General features: G+C 46.5%; 1 protein-coding gene across 3 annotated transcripts in view; it reads right to left on the bottom strand.

The window, feature by feature from the left end:
* The window catches only part of IL1R2 (interleukin 1 receptor type 2), a 64,841-nt gene extending 50,232 nt beyond the window's left edge, over nucleotides 1-14,609 (bottom strand). Inside the window, exons 1-2 of one of the 3 annotated variants that reach the window (XM_028103963.2) lie at nucleotides 14,418-14,609; nucleotides 14,083-14,173 (exon numbers count right to left, since the gene is read on the bottom strand). In XM_028103963.2, coding sequence (XP_027959764.1) covers nucleotides 14,083-14,099 — 17 coding nt within the window. In that variant the 5' untranslated portion in view covers nucleotides 14,100-14,173; nucleotides 14,418-14,609. The remainder of the gene's footprint in view (nucleotides 1-14,082; nucleotides 14,174-14,417) is intronic. The other 2 variants (XM_088026600.1, XM_028103966.2) reach the window with 2 other exon arrangements.
* Between the last annotated feature and the right edge of the window lie 435 nt (nucleotides 14,610-15,044).

Raw genomic sequence — 15,044 nt, 5'->3', positions numbered from 1 at the left:
AAGGCGATCATGCCAATGGTGTAAAATGATTCTGGCTCACAAGTCTGTGGATCTGACCTTGATCAGGCTGGGTTAGGCTTGGCTCCAGGCTTTGGGTGGGATCTAAGTTGGCTCCATGTGTCTCTCATCGTCCCTGGACCTATGACTGCCTGGGAGATGATCCTCTCCTGCGATGGCAAAAACGCAAGCAATGTGGGCAAGAGCACTCAAGGCCTTGCCCAGAACTAGCTCACTCCCGTCTGCCCCACATTCCACTGGCCAAAGCAAGTCACGTGGCCAGAGCTGCCATCAGTGGGGTGGGGAAATTACCCCCACCTCCAGTGGGAGGAATTCCAAGTTCCGTCCGGAGGGGAAACACGTGGGAGCAACCAAGACACCTACCATGACTGTTTCTTGTCTGGCTCCCCATGGGTGGGGACAGTCTTGAGAAGAGAAGCCCAGTCTTGTTCATAGCCCTCAAGGCCTACAAGATACCCAGTCCCAGAAAATACCAAGGAATATTTATGATCAGAAACCTAGCAGGGAATTGGAAGTGATGAGTGAGTCCAGGAAAAAAAAAAATTCCCTCCCACCACCCCTCCCCCATTTCCTTAAAGTTTAACTTGTTCCCTGTTCTTGGAACAGATACTATTCTGTCTCACAGTAAACCCAGATGGCCGTTAAATGGCCAGGGCAGGGTTGGCAAACTGAGGAAGTAGTCCTTGCATGCTAGAAGCCCTTGCTCATCAGAAGGCATGAACTCAGAGTTGCAGTCTGAACTCCCCCTCTGGTGATGAGGAGCCGGAGTGGGTAGTGAATGACCTGAGATTTTCCCCTTAGCTGGGTGTCTGCCCCAGGGCTGTTTCCCCTAAACTCTTCCTGCTTCAGCATGGTCCTATCCTTCACATGTTTCTGAAACACAAATATATCCTGTAACTTGAACCACTAACCCCAGCCTCAGGTTAACCAGGCCACTTGATTAGCATAAACGTCACATCGACATTGACCAAGTTGCTTTGTCCTCTGCACCCACATTAGCGTCTCACGTCCCCAGATGTACTGGTCCCAGACAGACTCACTGGTTCTCTAGAAAGTATATGAAAGAAGTTGGAATCAAATACTCATGTATAACCAATACCACATATCCGAATAAGTGAATGAAGTCAAAGATGGTGACACAGGCACACATGTAACAGTGACAGCTACTGAGCTGAATACTGAGCATCTATTCTCTCATTTTACCCCCATGATGTGAATATCATGCCACTCTGACAGATCATATAATAGAAGAGCTTGACTAATATCTTACAGCTTGTAAGCAGGAATTGAAGTTTAAACCCAGGACTACTGATTCCAAAGCCCTTACTCTTCAAAAATATAGTTTCTATGACAGATGCTGCTAGTTTCCTCCTCTAATATCCACCCTGGATATGAGAGGATGGATTATAGAAGCCCTGACTCAACGAAGCACAGCACTAGCCCACACAAAGACTACATTTCCCATCCCCCTTTGCAACTAGAAGTGGCCACGTGACAGAATTTAGGCCAATAAAACGTAGGTGGAAAACTAGGCTCCTCCTGGGAAGTTGACTTAAAAGTCTCCTCAAAAGACTTCAAAGTCTCCACTGGTCTTCCTTTCTGCTGGCTCAGTATGGATGTGGTGGGTGGATTGAAGCCACCATGTTGGGCCACAAGGCACAGGCCACTTGCTGACAGTGCTGGGGCGACAAGACAGGAGCATGAGTCCTCGGTGGCTTGGCTTCGTGGAATTGCTCTCCCATCCTAGACTATAGGCTTCCTGTGATACACAGCCAAACCTAATCCCAATATGCAAACTTTCCAAAGTTTATGAAAAGGACCCCAGGGAAGGAGCCCTGCTGTCACCAGTCCGCAGTGATACTGCGGACTCAACAGTTTCAAGCAGTTCTGAAGATTGACGCTAAGAAGTCATTTCAACTCAAAGGCAGGGGGAGCTGAGCAGCCTCCTTTCAGAGGGGAGCACCCCGCAAGACAGGTGCAGGCTTAGCCTTGAATTATGTGGTTTGTAACCAAGTTTAAAATTATTTTGACACCAGAAAGTCAGGCTGTGTCCATGCAGGGGTGGTGGTTAGCTGAGGCTTCACAGAGCTACAGAGCAGAAGGGGTCCTAGAGAAATCTAAGCCCCTCACTTTCTTTTTCAGGTGTTGAAAGCGCCTTGGACATTAACACTCTTCTCAAAATGGCACGTGTGGTCAGGGTGAGAAGTGGAGATGTTTCAACAAGGACCCTGTTCCAGCGGAACGAAATCCTAACATGTCCTCCTCAAGCAACAGCCATTCCCTACCCCCTCTTGGCCCTCTCCAACCCCCCCCCCCCACCTCAGGGACCCCTACAGCCAAGGGAATTGTGTTGGTTTCCCTCTGAGGACTTCGGCAAAATAGCTGCTTCACTGTGACCTCTTCAGGAAGTGGCTTCAGGCAATTAAACCACAAACACGGATCATTTTCAATCATCAAAACCCCAGGAAAAGGTCAGAACCAAAATTGCCATAGTGTGGGAAGTACTAAGTCTTTGGCAGGCCCGAAGGAAAGAGAATTTGTTCTGCCGAGGCTTGGAGCAAAACTTGCCTCTCCTGCCCTACTTTCTTTCAATGTATCTTTAAATTACAGACAATTTGAATTTCTGCTTGAATCTGAGTGGACCTCCTTACTGGAAGAAAGAAATTTTAAAGGCAGCTGGTTCCAAGAATTTGAGTGACTTTTTTTTTTTTTTTTTTTTTTTGTCACACAACCATGTTTTACTACACCCAGTGTTTGAAAACCAAGGAATGAGAAGAAAAGCAGGTCCAGGCATAAGGAAAGGACCAACAATGTGTGAAGAGTTCGAGAAGGAGAAAGAACACAGTAAGGTGGAAAGACTTGTTAGCACCACACTGAGCCCAGCTCTCCGGGCTCAGCCTCCTGATCACAGATGGGACACAGAGCCTAAGAGTATCTAGCTGTTGGCTTCACCTTCTCATTTAAATCTGAAAAGTTCCAACAGACTAGGAAGGTGAGAGAATGGTAAAACACCAGTATGTATTTCACCTCGATTCACTAATTATTAACATTTTGCTTTATGCCCTTTCTCTGTCTCTCCCTCTCTGTCCTCTCTCTCTCTATCTCTCTCTCTATATATATATCTACACACACACTCATATACATATGTATATATATACACCTACATATTTTTATATATACATATTTTTATATATATGCATACATATTTTCCCCCTGAACACAGGAAAGTTGCAGACATCCTCACACTTCACCCTAAAGACTTTAGAATTCATGGAGGAACACATTTTTAGCAGACTGAAAACAAATTAGTAAGTAAATGATAGAATCATCGTTCCAGAAATAAATCTTCAGGAATTTAAAGTCATTCAACATCTTACTCTATAGTCTACTTTAATATATCTCTTAATCCACTGAGATTAAACTTTATTTCTATTGTCACCTTGTTACCAGATGTTTGTAGGCAACTGTCCATCTCTGAGTCAGGAGATACAGTCATCCAAGAAAGCAAAACAAAGGTAATAGATCTTGAATATTAATGAAGTCAAATAGTTATCAGGCCTGACGCATACCATTCGTCAACTCCAGTTTGTAAAATAAATCCCTAAAAACCAATACATGTTGTGGCAGGTGTGTGTTATAAAACCTTTTGACACCCATGGGAAAATAAATATTTGCATCAAAGTGAAGCTTGGAAATTTTTTAAAATTCAAAGCAGAAGCAAAATAAGAATTATTGGGAACTCAATCTCTGGAAAGCACAAGACATGAAGAGTTTGGGGAATAAGGAAATATAAATTAATAATATGGTCGTATATTTTTCTGCCTCTGAAACTAGAGGCAGAGAAATATAGGACCAGGTTTGAAGCAGCTTTTTTTGAAAATACACTGGCTCAAAGCAGAACCCTTGATGGATTGTCCACAGATTATTTTTGGTTCTACAAAAAAGAGAGAAGCTAGTTTCCCACCACACACACCCCCTCCCTCAGAATTGAGGGAATTCAGTGCAGCATAGTGGGAGTGTTTCTGGTCTGCATGGCCGTGTCAGAATGAGAGGACCTCAATGTCCTTGACCCTGGTGGGGCCTGGGGAGATAGGATTGTTTCCTAGGAGCCGTGGCACAGGAAGACCCATCTTTGGGCCACAGTGGGCTGACTCTCAAAGGGAAAACTTAGAGAAGCTAACTAAGACTTGGCTCCACTAAGCGCTACAGGCTCTCTTTATATTTTACTTTCTGCCAACAAGTGTCCCTTCTCTCTAAAAGTACCCTTTCCCCGTCAAACCTTTTGGACTTGGCCAATTTCTGCCCCAAGAAACATTGACTAAGAGATTCAGTAAATCAATCCAACTCATCTCCCCACTCATTCAAATCCTCTGGTCACACTTTGCATTCCCAGTAAGGCGGAATCATTCAGAGCCCCCAGCAGACTGGACCATCAACCAAAGACACTTCCTTCACCTTCTTCCTGCATCAGGCTCTCTCACAGGCTAGCCCCTGACAAGACCACTCCTCTAGCTCAGAATAATTGCCATCCTCCTACAAAATGACTGATGTGGAACTCCAACCACAAGGCCCTTGGCAACCACAGTATGAATCCACCAGGCTTCAAGTCCTCCCAGCCTGATATTTGTGTAAGAGGAATTTTCTACTCTGAGCAATTCCAGAGAGCACCATTCAGGAGCCTAGTAGAGTGCATCATCCCCATTATAAACATGAGGCAATGGAAATAGACTCAGATACATTAAATAACTTACCCAAGGCCACAGAGCTAATGCAATGATAAAGTGGAATGCAAACCTGAGTCAACACAATCTTCAGCCTTGGTACTCCTTCTCTGCTCTGTAGAAGCACCAGAACCCAGAGCTAGAGGTGGCTCCAGAAGCCATTAAGCTTAGCAGCCCACCCTAGCAGTCTTCCCAAACCCAGCATCCTCCATAGGGGGCCAAGTTTACCCCTCAATTAGTCGGACACTTCCAGTCTTGGGAAGTACACATGATCAGAAACTTCTGTCAATTCAGAATGCAAATTTGCCTTCACCTAAACTCCACTCCTTGGTCAGATTCCACCCCACAAGGCAGCTGAGAAGTCTAGCTACATCTCACAGCAGTCCTGAGAGTTAGGGAGTCTATACAGGATAGCACTGTAGAAAGCATGTGAGAGACCTGACTGAGAATCTGGTAGAGCAAAGGGGAGTCCTGCCTCCCTTGTGGGCCAGCTGGATGGTTTGGTGCCAGGGTAGATCATACTGCCTCTGAGAGGCTCAGTCTGCTCATCTGTAAAATGGCTGCAGCCTGACACGTAGCACAGGAGAGTCAGATGGCGTGTGATACGTACAGAGGTCAGCACAGTACTGGCAAAGAGAAAGCACTCGACAAGGGGAAGCATTTTACAGAAGCAGACCCCAAAGTTCAGGAGGTGAGTAACTTTCTCAGGAGCACGCAACTGACAGAACTGAGGGAGAAGTCAGAGCTTCCCTGTCTGCATTCTTACTAAGTCCTGCTGAAGGTCCATCCCACAGCCTGAGAACTTTGGGTAATGTTCAATGGTCAATAACTTACATAACACCAGCTACTACTTAGAAAGGTGTTCAACTTTACCTAGTGGAATCAATAAGCCTGATGCCTAAATCCATGTCACAGCAGTGTGTTTAACATGGAAACACACAATCATACATACATGCACACATGCAGGCAGCACCTACCATGGCATTCTGATGCCTTCATTCAGACTGACCTTTAAGCACACAGAGCAAGAGATTGAAGATTCCTGGAAGCTGGATTCACTCTACCATTAACTAGCTATGTGAGCTTAGGCAAGCCACTAGCAATTTACCCAATCTGGGTCACAGTTTCTTCATCTCTAAAATAAATACAAGGGCTGAGCTGCTGAGAGCTCCCAGGTCCTTCCCAGCAGCTAGAAGTCCTGGATTCCAAATCAGTCTGGATTTGCACTTAGGCTTCAGCCCGGGGCACAGCTTCCATTTCTAAAGCACCAAGTCAGGGGCCTCAATCAGATAACCACCAAATCTCATCAACTCACTTGTGTAAGTCTCAGAGTTAGCAAATAGCAGAGCCAGGACTCAAGACTTCTGAGTTCTCCTGGGGATGGAAGTCCTAGCTCCGTTGGGCTACGCTCTGGTTAACGTTAGCCAGTAACCAGACACTCTGTGCTGTTATGGGACAGGAAGCACACCCTCTAAGCTGAAGGTGGCTTTCACCCTCCTATAATCTAAGTGTATGTAGTAAACACCTCAGATATTTGAATTATCAGTCATCCAGAAAACTTGTCCATCTGAAATATAACTCAGACAGAGGAAACAAGGACAGAAAGACCTGAACAGCGAAAAGAGAGCCAATAAGATCCTGGCACAAAGGCACGGATATTTTACTCACAGAAGCAGCTTGGCAGCTCTCTTGCAGCACCTCTTTCTCTGTGTCTACGAGTGTTGTTGCTTCTCAGAGTGGCGACTATACTTTCTAAGGATGGCCACAGTAGTATCTCCCATCTTAACGTGGTCTTCTGCGATGTGACTGGGCCACTCTGCCATCAAAATGTGGAGTCCAACTCACCTCCCTTGAATGTGGGCCAGCCTGTGACTGGAGTCTAACCAACAGAATGATGCTGGGTGAACGCTTCCATCTGGCATCCGTGGGAGGCTTGCTCTGGGGAAAGCCAGCCACCATGTAAGCTGTCCAACTACCCTGAGACCACCTCGTAGGGGAGGCCACATGTAGAGGGTCTGATTCACAGTTCCAGCTATGTCTGGCCTCATAGGAATCCCCTCAAAGGCACCAGCCATGTGAGTAAAGCCACCTTGGACTCCCCAGAAGAGTCTATTCACTAGCCGAGTTTCACTGCTTGAACTCAATCAAACCACGTGGAACAGAAGAATCGCCTGGCTGTGCCCCTCTCAAATTCATGACCTACACAACATATGAGTTATAATAAAATGTTTGTTGTAAGCTGATAAATTCTGGGGCACTTTGTTATGCAGCAGTACACGACCAGAACGCTTAATCAAAAGCAGATTAGAGGTAGCAAATTAGAAAGAGAGAATGGGCTGGCAGAAGAGAGCACCCAGGGAAGGGAGAGGCAGCTGATGGCCCAATAACACAGGAGACAGAAATACATTAAGATAGATGCATGGTGGGGGCCGGGGGGGGGAAGAAAAACACTAAGACAGCGCATGAACCAAAAAGTACAGCAATCAGGAGCCGTTAAGAGCAGAAACCAGTGGTCCCCTCCACTTCCCCGTGCCCAACTGAGGGTATCAGGGTGCCACAGCAGAAAACAGTTGATGTTCGTGACGATTTCCCTGAATCACAAAGAACAGTTAAATTTTGTTCAGAATCCTCTTTCTCTAAGTTGGGACAGTACATAACGTATGTGATGAGGATAATAGTTTAATTACCTTCCAATGTATTTCTCTTACTACCTCCAATTCTTCTGCCACTATGGCCCAAAGAAAAGGGAAGAGCAAAGCCCTCCTCAGAAAGGAGGGAAGGAAGTGCATGTGACATATTCCTCCCTGGTAGGAAGGGGAAGAAGAAAAGAAAGAAAGAAGAAGAAAAGGCTTTGGGGGGCTCCAGGGTAAAAGGAAGGAAACCACAAGAGGAAGTAGGCATATTGGCCTGCTCCCGACTCTGAGTTCAAAACCCGAATGCAAAGAGACAGAAGGCCTGCTAGCCTTAGTTTCTCACTGATGGGGAAGAAATCCAGATATTTCCCTGTGCTTCCTGTAGGGAATGGGAGGTAAAATCTGGTCTAATTTGGGGCTGCCATGATGAAGGACAAGGTGACCTGGAGCTGGATATTCAGTCCATAAGGAGCAATGTGGCCAAATATGGAAACATGTCTCCACCAGTTGGTAAGTACCACTTACTTAAGCCCTGAGCTCTCTGCCCTCTGCTACTATGCCTTTCTTGGGGCTCCTCGGAGATCCTCCTGGTCCAGCAACAGATACTGTAGCATCTCTTCTGATTGGTTGGTGCTCGTCCCCTGCTGGTTGTCAAATATTTTGAGTATCACCTGCATAAGTGGTCAGTCGAAGCCAGAGGAGAAATGTGGCCGTGGCCAAGACACAGAGAGCCTGTGGAGCCAATGAGGGGCACAGTGGCCCAAGGTGGCCATTGTGGTGGCACTGACCCATCTGCAAGATCAGACCGAAGGTTTTCCCAGCTGCAGACCTCAGCAGTAGATTCAGCAGGACACCCCATGACCAGCCAGGTTCAGGGACATCTCCGTGGAAACCAGTGAAGGCCCCAGGCCATCAGGTGTGGACTGCCACCTTCCCCATCATGCCCTGAGGACATGGCTTCCCTACTCTCAGACTCCTTCCTGGCTAGATTAAAGCAATAGGTGAGAAACTCTGAAAGTCTGAGCATTTACCCCCAAAGAGACTGAATAAATCTAAGAGAGGCAGATGTGAGCCTGCAAGATGGAGATGACATAGACTAGTAGGTTTAATTCCCCTTTCCTAATGAAAAGGGACCTCAAACACCAAATGAGATTCTTGTTAGAAAAGTTATGAAAGGTATATTTTTTGGCATCAGTTTGCAGTGGGTATAAATTTTCACAGTGCTACATATATTTTAGAAATATATCCTTCCAGGGATGCCTGGGTGGCTTAGTCAGTTAAGCGTCTGCCTTCAGCTCAGGTCATGATCTCAGGGTCCTGGGATCAATTCCCACATCCGGCTCCCTGATCAGCAGGGAGTCTGCTTCTCCCTCAGCCCCTCCCCCTGCTTGTACTCTCTCTCTCATAAACAAATAAAATATTTAAAAAAATATTTCCTTCCCAAATTAAGTTGTCAAAAAAAGGGGGATCTTCTCTTTATGCATTGAAAGATCATCTTCCATCTCTAGAAAATGTGCGCACCCAGAATGGCTTATCCTCTGAGGGTCACAGAAGGTGGCAGCTTTCCCCAGCCCTGTGTTCAGCATGTCCATACGAGCAGATAAAAGTCAAGCAAAAACGAACAACCGAAAACCCAAGCAATTTTTTTCTCTACTGTGTGGGGAAATCCCTTGCCACAAGAAAGCTCACTATTTAGCTTGAAGACAGCCCAGACTGACTGGGTTTTCCACAGACCCAAAAAGTCCCCAGAAGCCATTGGCCCTCCTCTGTGGAGGGAGTGGCTGGGAGTGAGCGTTCCATTCACACACATAGCCCCTCTGGCTACTCTCAGCGTTTCGACGCCCGACCACCTTGCCCCAGTGCCAAGAAGAGATCTGTGAAGCTGAACAGTCTGAGATCCTGCCTCCTCCCCTGCCACTTCCATCTAACTGAGCAACATGCCATGGTAGACAGACTCAGGCTAACCAATACCTGGTACTTTTCTACTTTGGGGTACACATAGGATGCCACGTCTCTGTACCTTAAAGGTAGGCATAGAGCCACATGACTGGTTATAGCCATGAAAAGTAAATGGGAGGGACATGGGTCACTTCCAAGCCTATGCATTTCATTTCTGGTGCCCTACCCTCCAACACCCTTTTCTCTGAGCCCTTGTTTATTGGTGGTGGCCACATAGGATTATCAGGTCATCCTGATAGGAGGCTGAGGTCTACTTCCATCCATGGATCCACCCCCATTGTGTCTCCATGTCTGTTTCTCCTTTGTTAAGTAGGAGAAACACCTATTTCCAACCCTGGCACCCATGTCAAAACAATCCAACAGATGGTCTCCATGAGTTCTCTTTTGAAAATGTTCTCAAGTAGCTATGATGAGCTGTCGTGGTCTGACACAGCTGACCAATGACAATGATACAGCATGAGCCAGAGAAACTTGTGTCGTATTAAGCTACCAAGATGGTTTAGGTTGTCTATACCTTGGACTGATAGGCACAGCAATCAAAGACAAGAATTAGGACATCGTATTCGTTCTCTATTGCTGTGTAGAAATCCCACAAACTTAGTGACTTAAAATAACACCCATTCATTAGTCATTCTGCCATGGGTCAGATGTTTGGTCTCAACTTGGAAGAAGTGTCTGCTGAGTGTGTAACGGACTATCAAAGCCCAAGGTTCTGTTCCATGTGTCTATTGGTAGAAGTCAGTTCCTTGTGATTGTATAAACTGGGGTCCCCACTTTCTTGCTGGCTGTCAGCCAAAGCCACTCTCAGCAGCTGGAGGCTGCCCCCTGCTTCCTGCCCTGTGGCCATTTCCACAACAAGACCGTTTGTTTTTTCAAAGCCAATGAGCAACATCAGATGTTGCTTCGTGTCTCTCTGACCTCTAGACCTTTTTTTTAAAGAGCCCACCTGGTTGTGTCAGGCACACTCAGGAAAATTCCTTTTGATTAACTTCAAGTCAACTTGTCAGGGTCCTAAATTATACCTGCAACTGTGGTATAAGGCAAATCTAATCACGAGGGTGATACCCCATCACATTCATATAGTGCACCTTCATTCGGGGGAGGGGGAGTTATACAAGGACATGGATAGTGGGGGTCATCTTAGAATTCTGCCTACCACAGACATTTAAAAAAAAAAACATTCTGATGAATATTAGCTCTAGAAAATCCAGGACCCTTCCAATGCTTTACATTTACTTCTTCCTTGCTCCCAAGTAAGGAAACCTTGGCCCAAATATTCTGAAGCCCTGCTACTCAAAGTGCGGTCCATGGACCAGCAGCATCACTTGTGAAGAAATGCAAAATCTCAGGCTCCACCTCAGACTTAGGCATTGGAATTACGGGCATATCAACAAGATTTCAAGGCAGTTGAGAAGCTTTGGTCTTTAGATTGGCTTATTCTTAAATAGAGTAGTCAGATGCCTACGTGGAGTGAGAACAGATATTATACTAAATCCCTGTGCCCTGATCACTGCAGCCCCTCAGTGTGGTTTCTGAAATTGTGCTGTCAGAATCGTATAATCTGATGATGATGATATTGAAGATGATGATGCTAGCTAACATTTACTGAACATCAATAAATGCCAGGCAGTAGGCAAAAGTTTCCTTTAATTTCCCCAACAACGTGTTATTATTTTCATTTTAGAGATGAAGACATTGGGGCTTACAGGAGTTAAGTAACTCCTCTAAAGAAATACAAATAAAAGTGGGGGGAGGGCCAGGATTTGCCCTTCATCCCTTTCACTCGGAGGGTATGTGATCATATTGTCAGAAGCTGTCAAAGCCAGTCCGCAAATCACGAACTGGGACCTGGGCCAATTCAGCTTGTGAGTACGCATTATTCCACCAGAATGTTAATGTTAGTCTTCACTGAATGTCTTTCCCAAGAGACAAGCTCATTCCAGTTGGCCACTGGCCTTATCACTCATAGCTTCACAGATTTGACTTACTGCCTGGTCCCCGAGTACACTCAAGTTTGAAATCCCCAGTGAAGTCCATGTATTCTTAAATTTCCCCTTGACGTTTCATGAAAACTTTGGGTGGTATGAACACTTTCCAGAGATCCTTGACAATAGCAAAGAACCTCTGCTCCCTACCCCATCCCTGTCATCTGATGAGTGAAACCAACATCCAGAAGCTAAGTTACTGGTTTTAAGATAATTGGTTTTAAGTTGGACTCTTTTGGCTCACAATCAAATGCCATAATCATTCACCTCCTTGTGTTTCGGAAATTGTTTATGCTTAATATGAAACAGAGGTTCTTAACCAAAGTGTGTTTCAGAAACGTTTGCAAGGAGTTTAATACAGATTCTCAAACTTCTCTCCTGTTCACACTACTGGTGACTAAAATGCCCATTTATCTGAAATTCATCAGATAAATTACAGGTTCAGAACACAGGGTTTGAAGGAAGAAGGAGTCCCTGAAGAGTTAATAAAAGGTAGGACAGTAAGGAGTGTAAGAGATGGAATAGTGCCGTGGATCTCAGCCTTGGTTATACATCAGAACTGCCTGAAGGCTTTAAACACTACTAAAGCCCAGGTCCCAGCCCCCAACATTAATGATGTAATTGGTCCCAGGTACAGGGATTTTTAAGAGCTCCCCAGGTGATGGTAATACTCAGCCAGGGCTGAGAACCACTGGAGCAGGGACTCTGAGATGCTAGAGGATCATCAACTCCACCACTGTTTCTCTTGTGGCCCCACTGGATTTGGCCCATCAGCCGGCCACAGAGGCTTCCATGTTCCCTTCATCTTTTTGCTGCCCTTTGCCGCCCTCTTCCCTCCTATGTTAAGCAATGTTCCTTCGTAAGTGGAGAACAAAACTGGTAGGAGCCTGAGGTCAAGTTCCAGACACTGAGATACTTATTATTCCCACTGTGCCTATTTGTCCATCTGTTAAATAGAACTCTCCTATTTAAGACCTCCAGCCTCTAGCACTCACGTCAAACCCGGCAGGTCCCTGTGAGTTCTGTTTTGAAAATGGCCTCAAAACGTTCTTGTCCTAAAACAACTCCCTGGTCAGTTTGCCACTGGATGTAAAACCTCTTGTTATCGCCTAAGGAAGTGGTTCTCAAAGTGTGGTCCCCAGACCAGCAGCGTCAGCATCACCTGGGACCCTCTCCCTCGGACACCCTGCATGCAAGTACTGAATCAAAATCTGAGTGGATCCAGCAGTCTGCTTACTAAGCCTCAGGGGTGCTAGGGCACCCTCAAGGTTGAAAAGCACTGACCAAAGCCACTGCCATGACCATGTGCCCCTGTCTGGACACCTGGTAATGGTAACAGAAAAAGACAACTTGAACACATACGACTCGAGCTTTGTCACTTGGGTTTTCATGTGACACTGACTCTGTTAACCCCAGGGGAGGGGAGGAGGGACGGGGTCTGAGGGTCTTGATCACACAGGGGTTTGTTGTGTAACAGCTGGGGTGTGAGGTCCGGCAGGGGCCAGAAGGTTGAGGGGACACCTGCTGGTAGGGCCTGGGAGGTGCTCCCAGGCAGCTGGGAACAAATAGGGCAGAGACTGTCCTCCCAGCTCCTCTGACCTTATCCAAGCTTCCTGCTGGCTTTTTAGGGTAACCAAAGAGGCTAAAGATGCAATGGAACTGGACAAAACTAATGAGATATGAGAGAAGGTGCTCTTTCTGTTTTGCATGTGGTGATATCGCACTGAGCCGGTAGGAAGGGGCCCACTGCCCTCTTGGGATGGCAGAGCTCAGAGAGACGGGCCAGGGTAAGAGTGAGCTTGGTGGGGCGGGGTGAACTGCAGAGACGGAAGCCGGCAGCATCCCCCAAACAGCTAGGAGGGCCTTGCAAAGTCAAGTCACTCAACTGCCTATTTACAGAAGAGGAAACCCAGACAGAGAGGAGCCTTGACCTGGATCACAGCACATCAGTGGCAGAGCTGGGGGGCCACGAGGTAGGGGGCTCCTGAGGGAGCTGGGGTTCCACGAGGAGCAAAGGACTACCAAGGAGTGATTCAAGAGAGAGTGCCAAAGAGTGAGAGCCAACGCTTCGGCCGCACCCACGGTGTGCCAGGCTACTCCAAGTGCCTTACATGATTCATACACATTTACTTTTCCCACCACCTTATGATCCTCCCCACTGAGTTCACTATTTACAGATGGGGACACCGAGAGGTTAAAAATAAATTGTGCAATTTATTTAATTATAATTGAGGATAAAAAGCAACTTTATTTTAAAAAATTGTACCCAGTGTTATTATTTCACAAGAATGAAGCAAGGGATGAAGGTAAGCTTAATGCTTCCTGGCTTTCCATTACTGGCAAGCTGCTGGCCACTGGGTAGATGATCTCTGTTCAAATGGTACCCCTTATTCACTAGAGTATAGAATTTTTTAAAGACAGTTATGATATGGACACACACGTGACATCATACACAGCTAGGAAGAGGCAAAGTCAGAACTTGAACACAGACCCTTTAGTCCCACGGCTCACACTTTCCCACCATGATCTGCTTGCTACTCCTTCAAGACAACCCGGAGCACTGGCGCTCAGCCAGCTCTGAAAGCTCGAGTGTTAGAAAAGTTATACCTACTTTTAAAAAGAAAACATGCCATACCGGAAAACCCCCTGACCTTCCAAAGAAGAAAGCCTCTAAATTCAGGGTAAGCCTCACAGGCACAGCCTTATCCCAAGGTGACCTTTTTGCAGCTATGAATCTCCTTTAATTGGATCCCACAGCATTTTTACCTGTCACTTCGAATCATAGAAGATCCTCAGAAATCCTCTGATCCAGCCCGTTTTTGACAGAGACACTGAAGCCCAAGAAGGTCAGGGTCACCTTCCAACAAACAAAGGTTGAAGAGATGAGGAATGCCACCCAGCGAAGGCACCCAAGGTCCAGAGACATCAGGAAAGCCACGTGAAGCTCCATCCTGAAATGGAACCCAAGGGTCCTAACCCCCAGATTTCTCTCCTTCTCTCTCTCTCCCCCTCATTCTGTAATTCCCTCTCTCTCATTCTCTCTCTCTCTCTCTCTCATTCCCTCTCTCTCTCATTTTCTCTCTCTCTCAAAAGGCTCTTACCTGCAGCCCTGCATTCTTCGACCTTGTTGCTTCTCGCCTGGGGAAGGCTGCCAGGCCCAACTTTTACCTTCAGTGGAAACTCGGCAGTCCAGGCCGGGATTTATATCCCCGTCCTCCAGGGATTTCCTAATAGGGCTTGTGTCACTCTCTCTGACTGAGTGGCTGTGGACACACCTTTTCCCTCCTCATAGGGGAGCACCCTCCGGGGGACGGCACTAGGTGCATGATCACTCAGATGGGGAAGTGGCCAAGGAAACTGTGCGTAAGTTTCCCTATTTTTTCTGTGACTCGCTAAAACTTCCGTGCTTCAGCTGAGAGATGGTTTTAAAGTGATGTCTGTTTTGCTGGCCCTGGCCCCATCAAAGAGGAAAGGAGGTCTTGGAGTCTTTAGCCAGTGGGACGGTTGATGTTCGCCTCCACAGAACATCCCTTCGGGAATAGGAGGGAAGTTAAGCTTTGAGTCCCCCGGTTTCCAGTCTTATATGATGTTTAATTGTTAAGTGAAGGAAGGGGGTGACTCTCCAAGTCTTTATCATCACTTGTGGGATTTGCCGAACTGAATAGTTTGTCCTCTGGAAATACAACTTCGGTCCTAGGTCATGTCGTTACAAAACACATGTCTCCTCA

Source organism: Eumetopias jubatus, unplaced genomic scaffold, assembly GCF_037043125.1.
Source record: "Eumetopias jubatus isolate StellerSeaLion01/CBP00866 unplaced genomic scaffold, mEumJub1_p1.0 scaffold_9, whole genome shotgun sequence".
NCBI classification, from domain to species: domain Eukaryota; kingdom Metazoa; phylum Chordata; class Mammalia; order Carnivora; family Otariidae; genus Eumetopias; species Eumetopias jubatus.
This window is presented reverse-complemented; position numbering and strand designations above follow the sequence as displayed.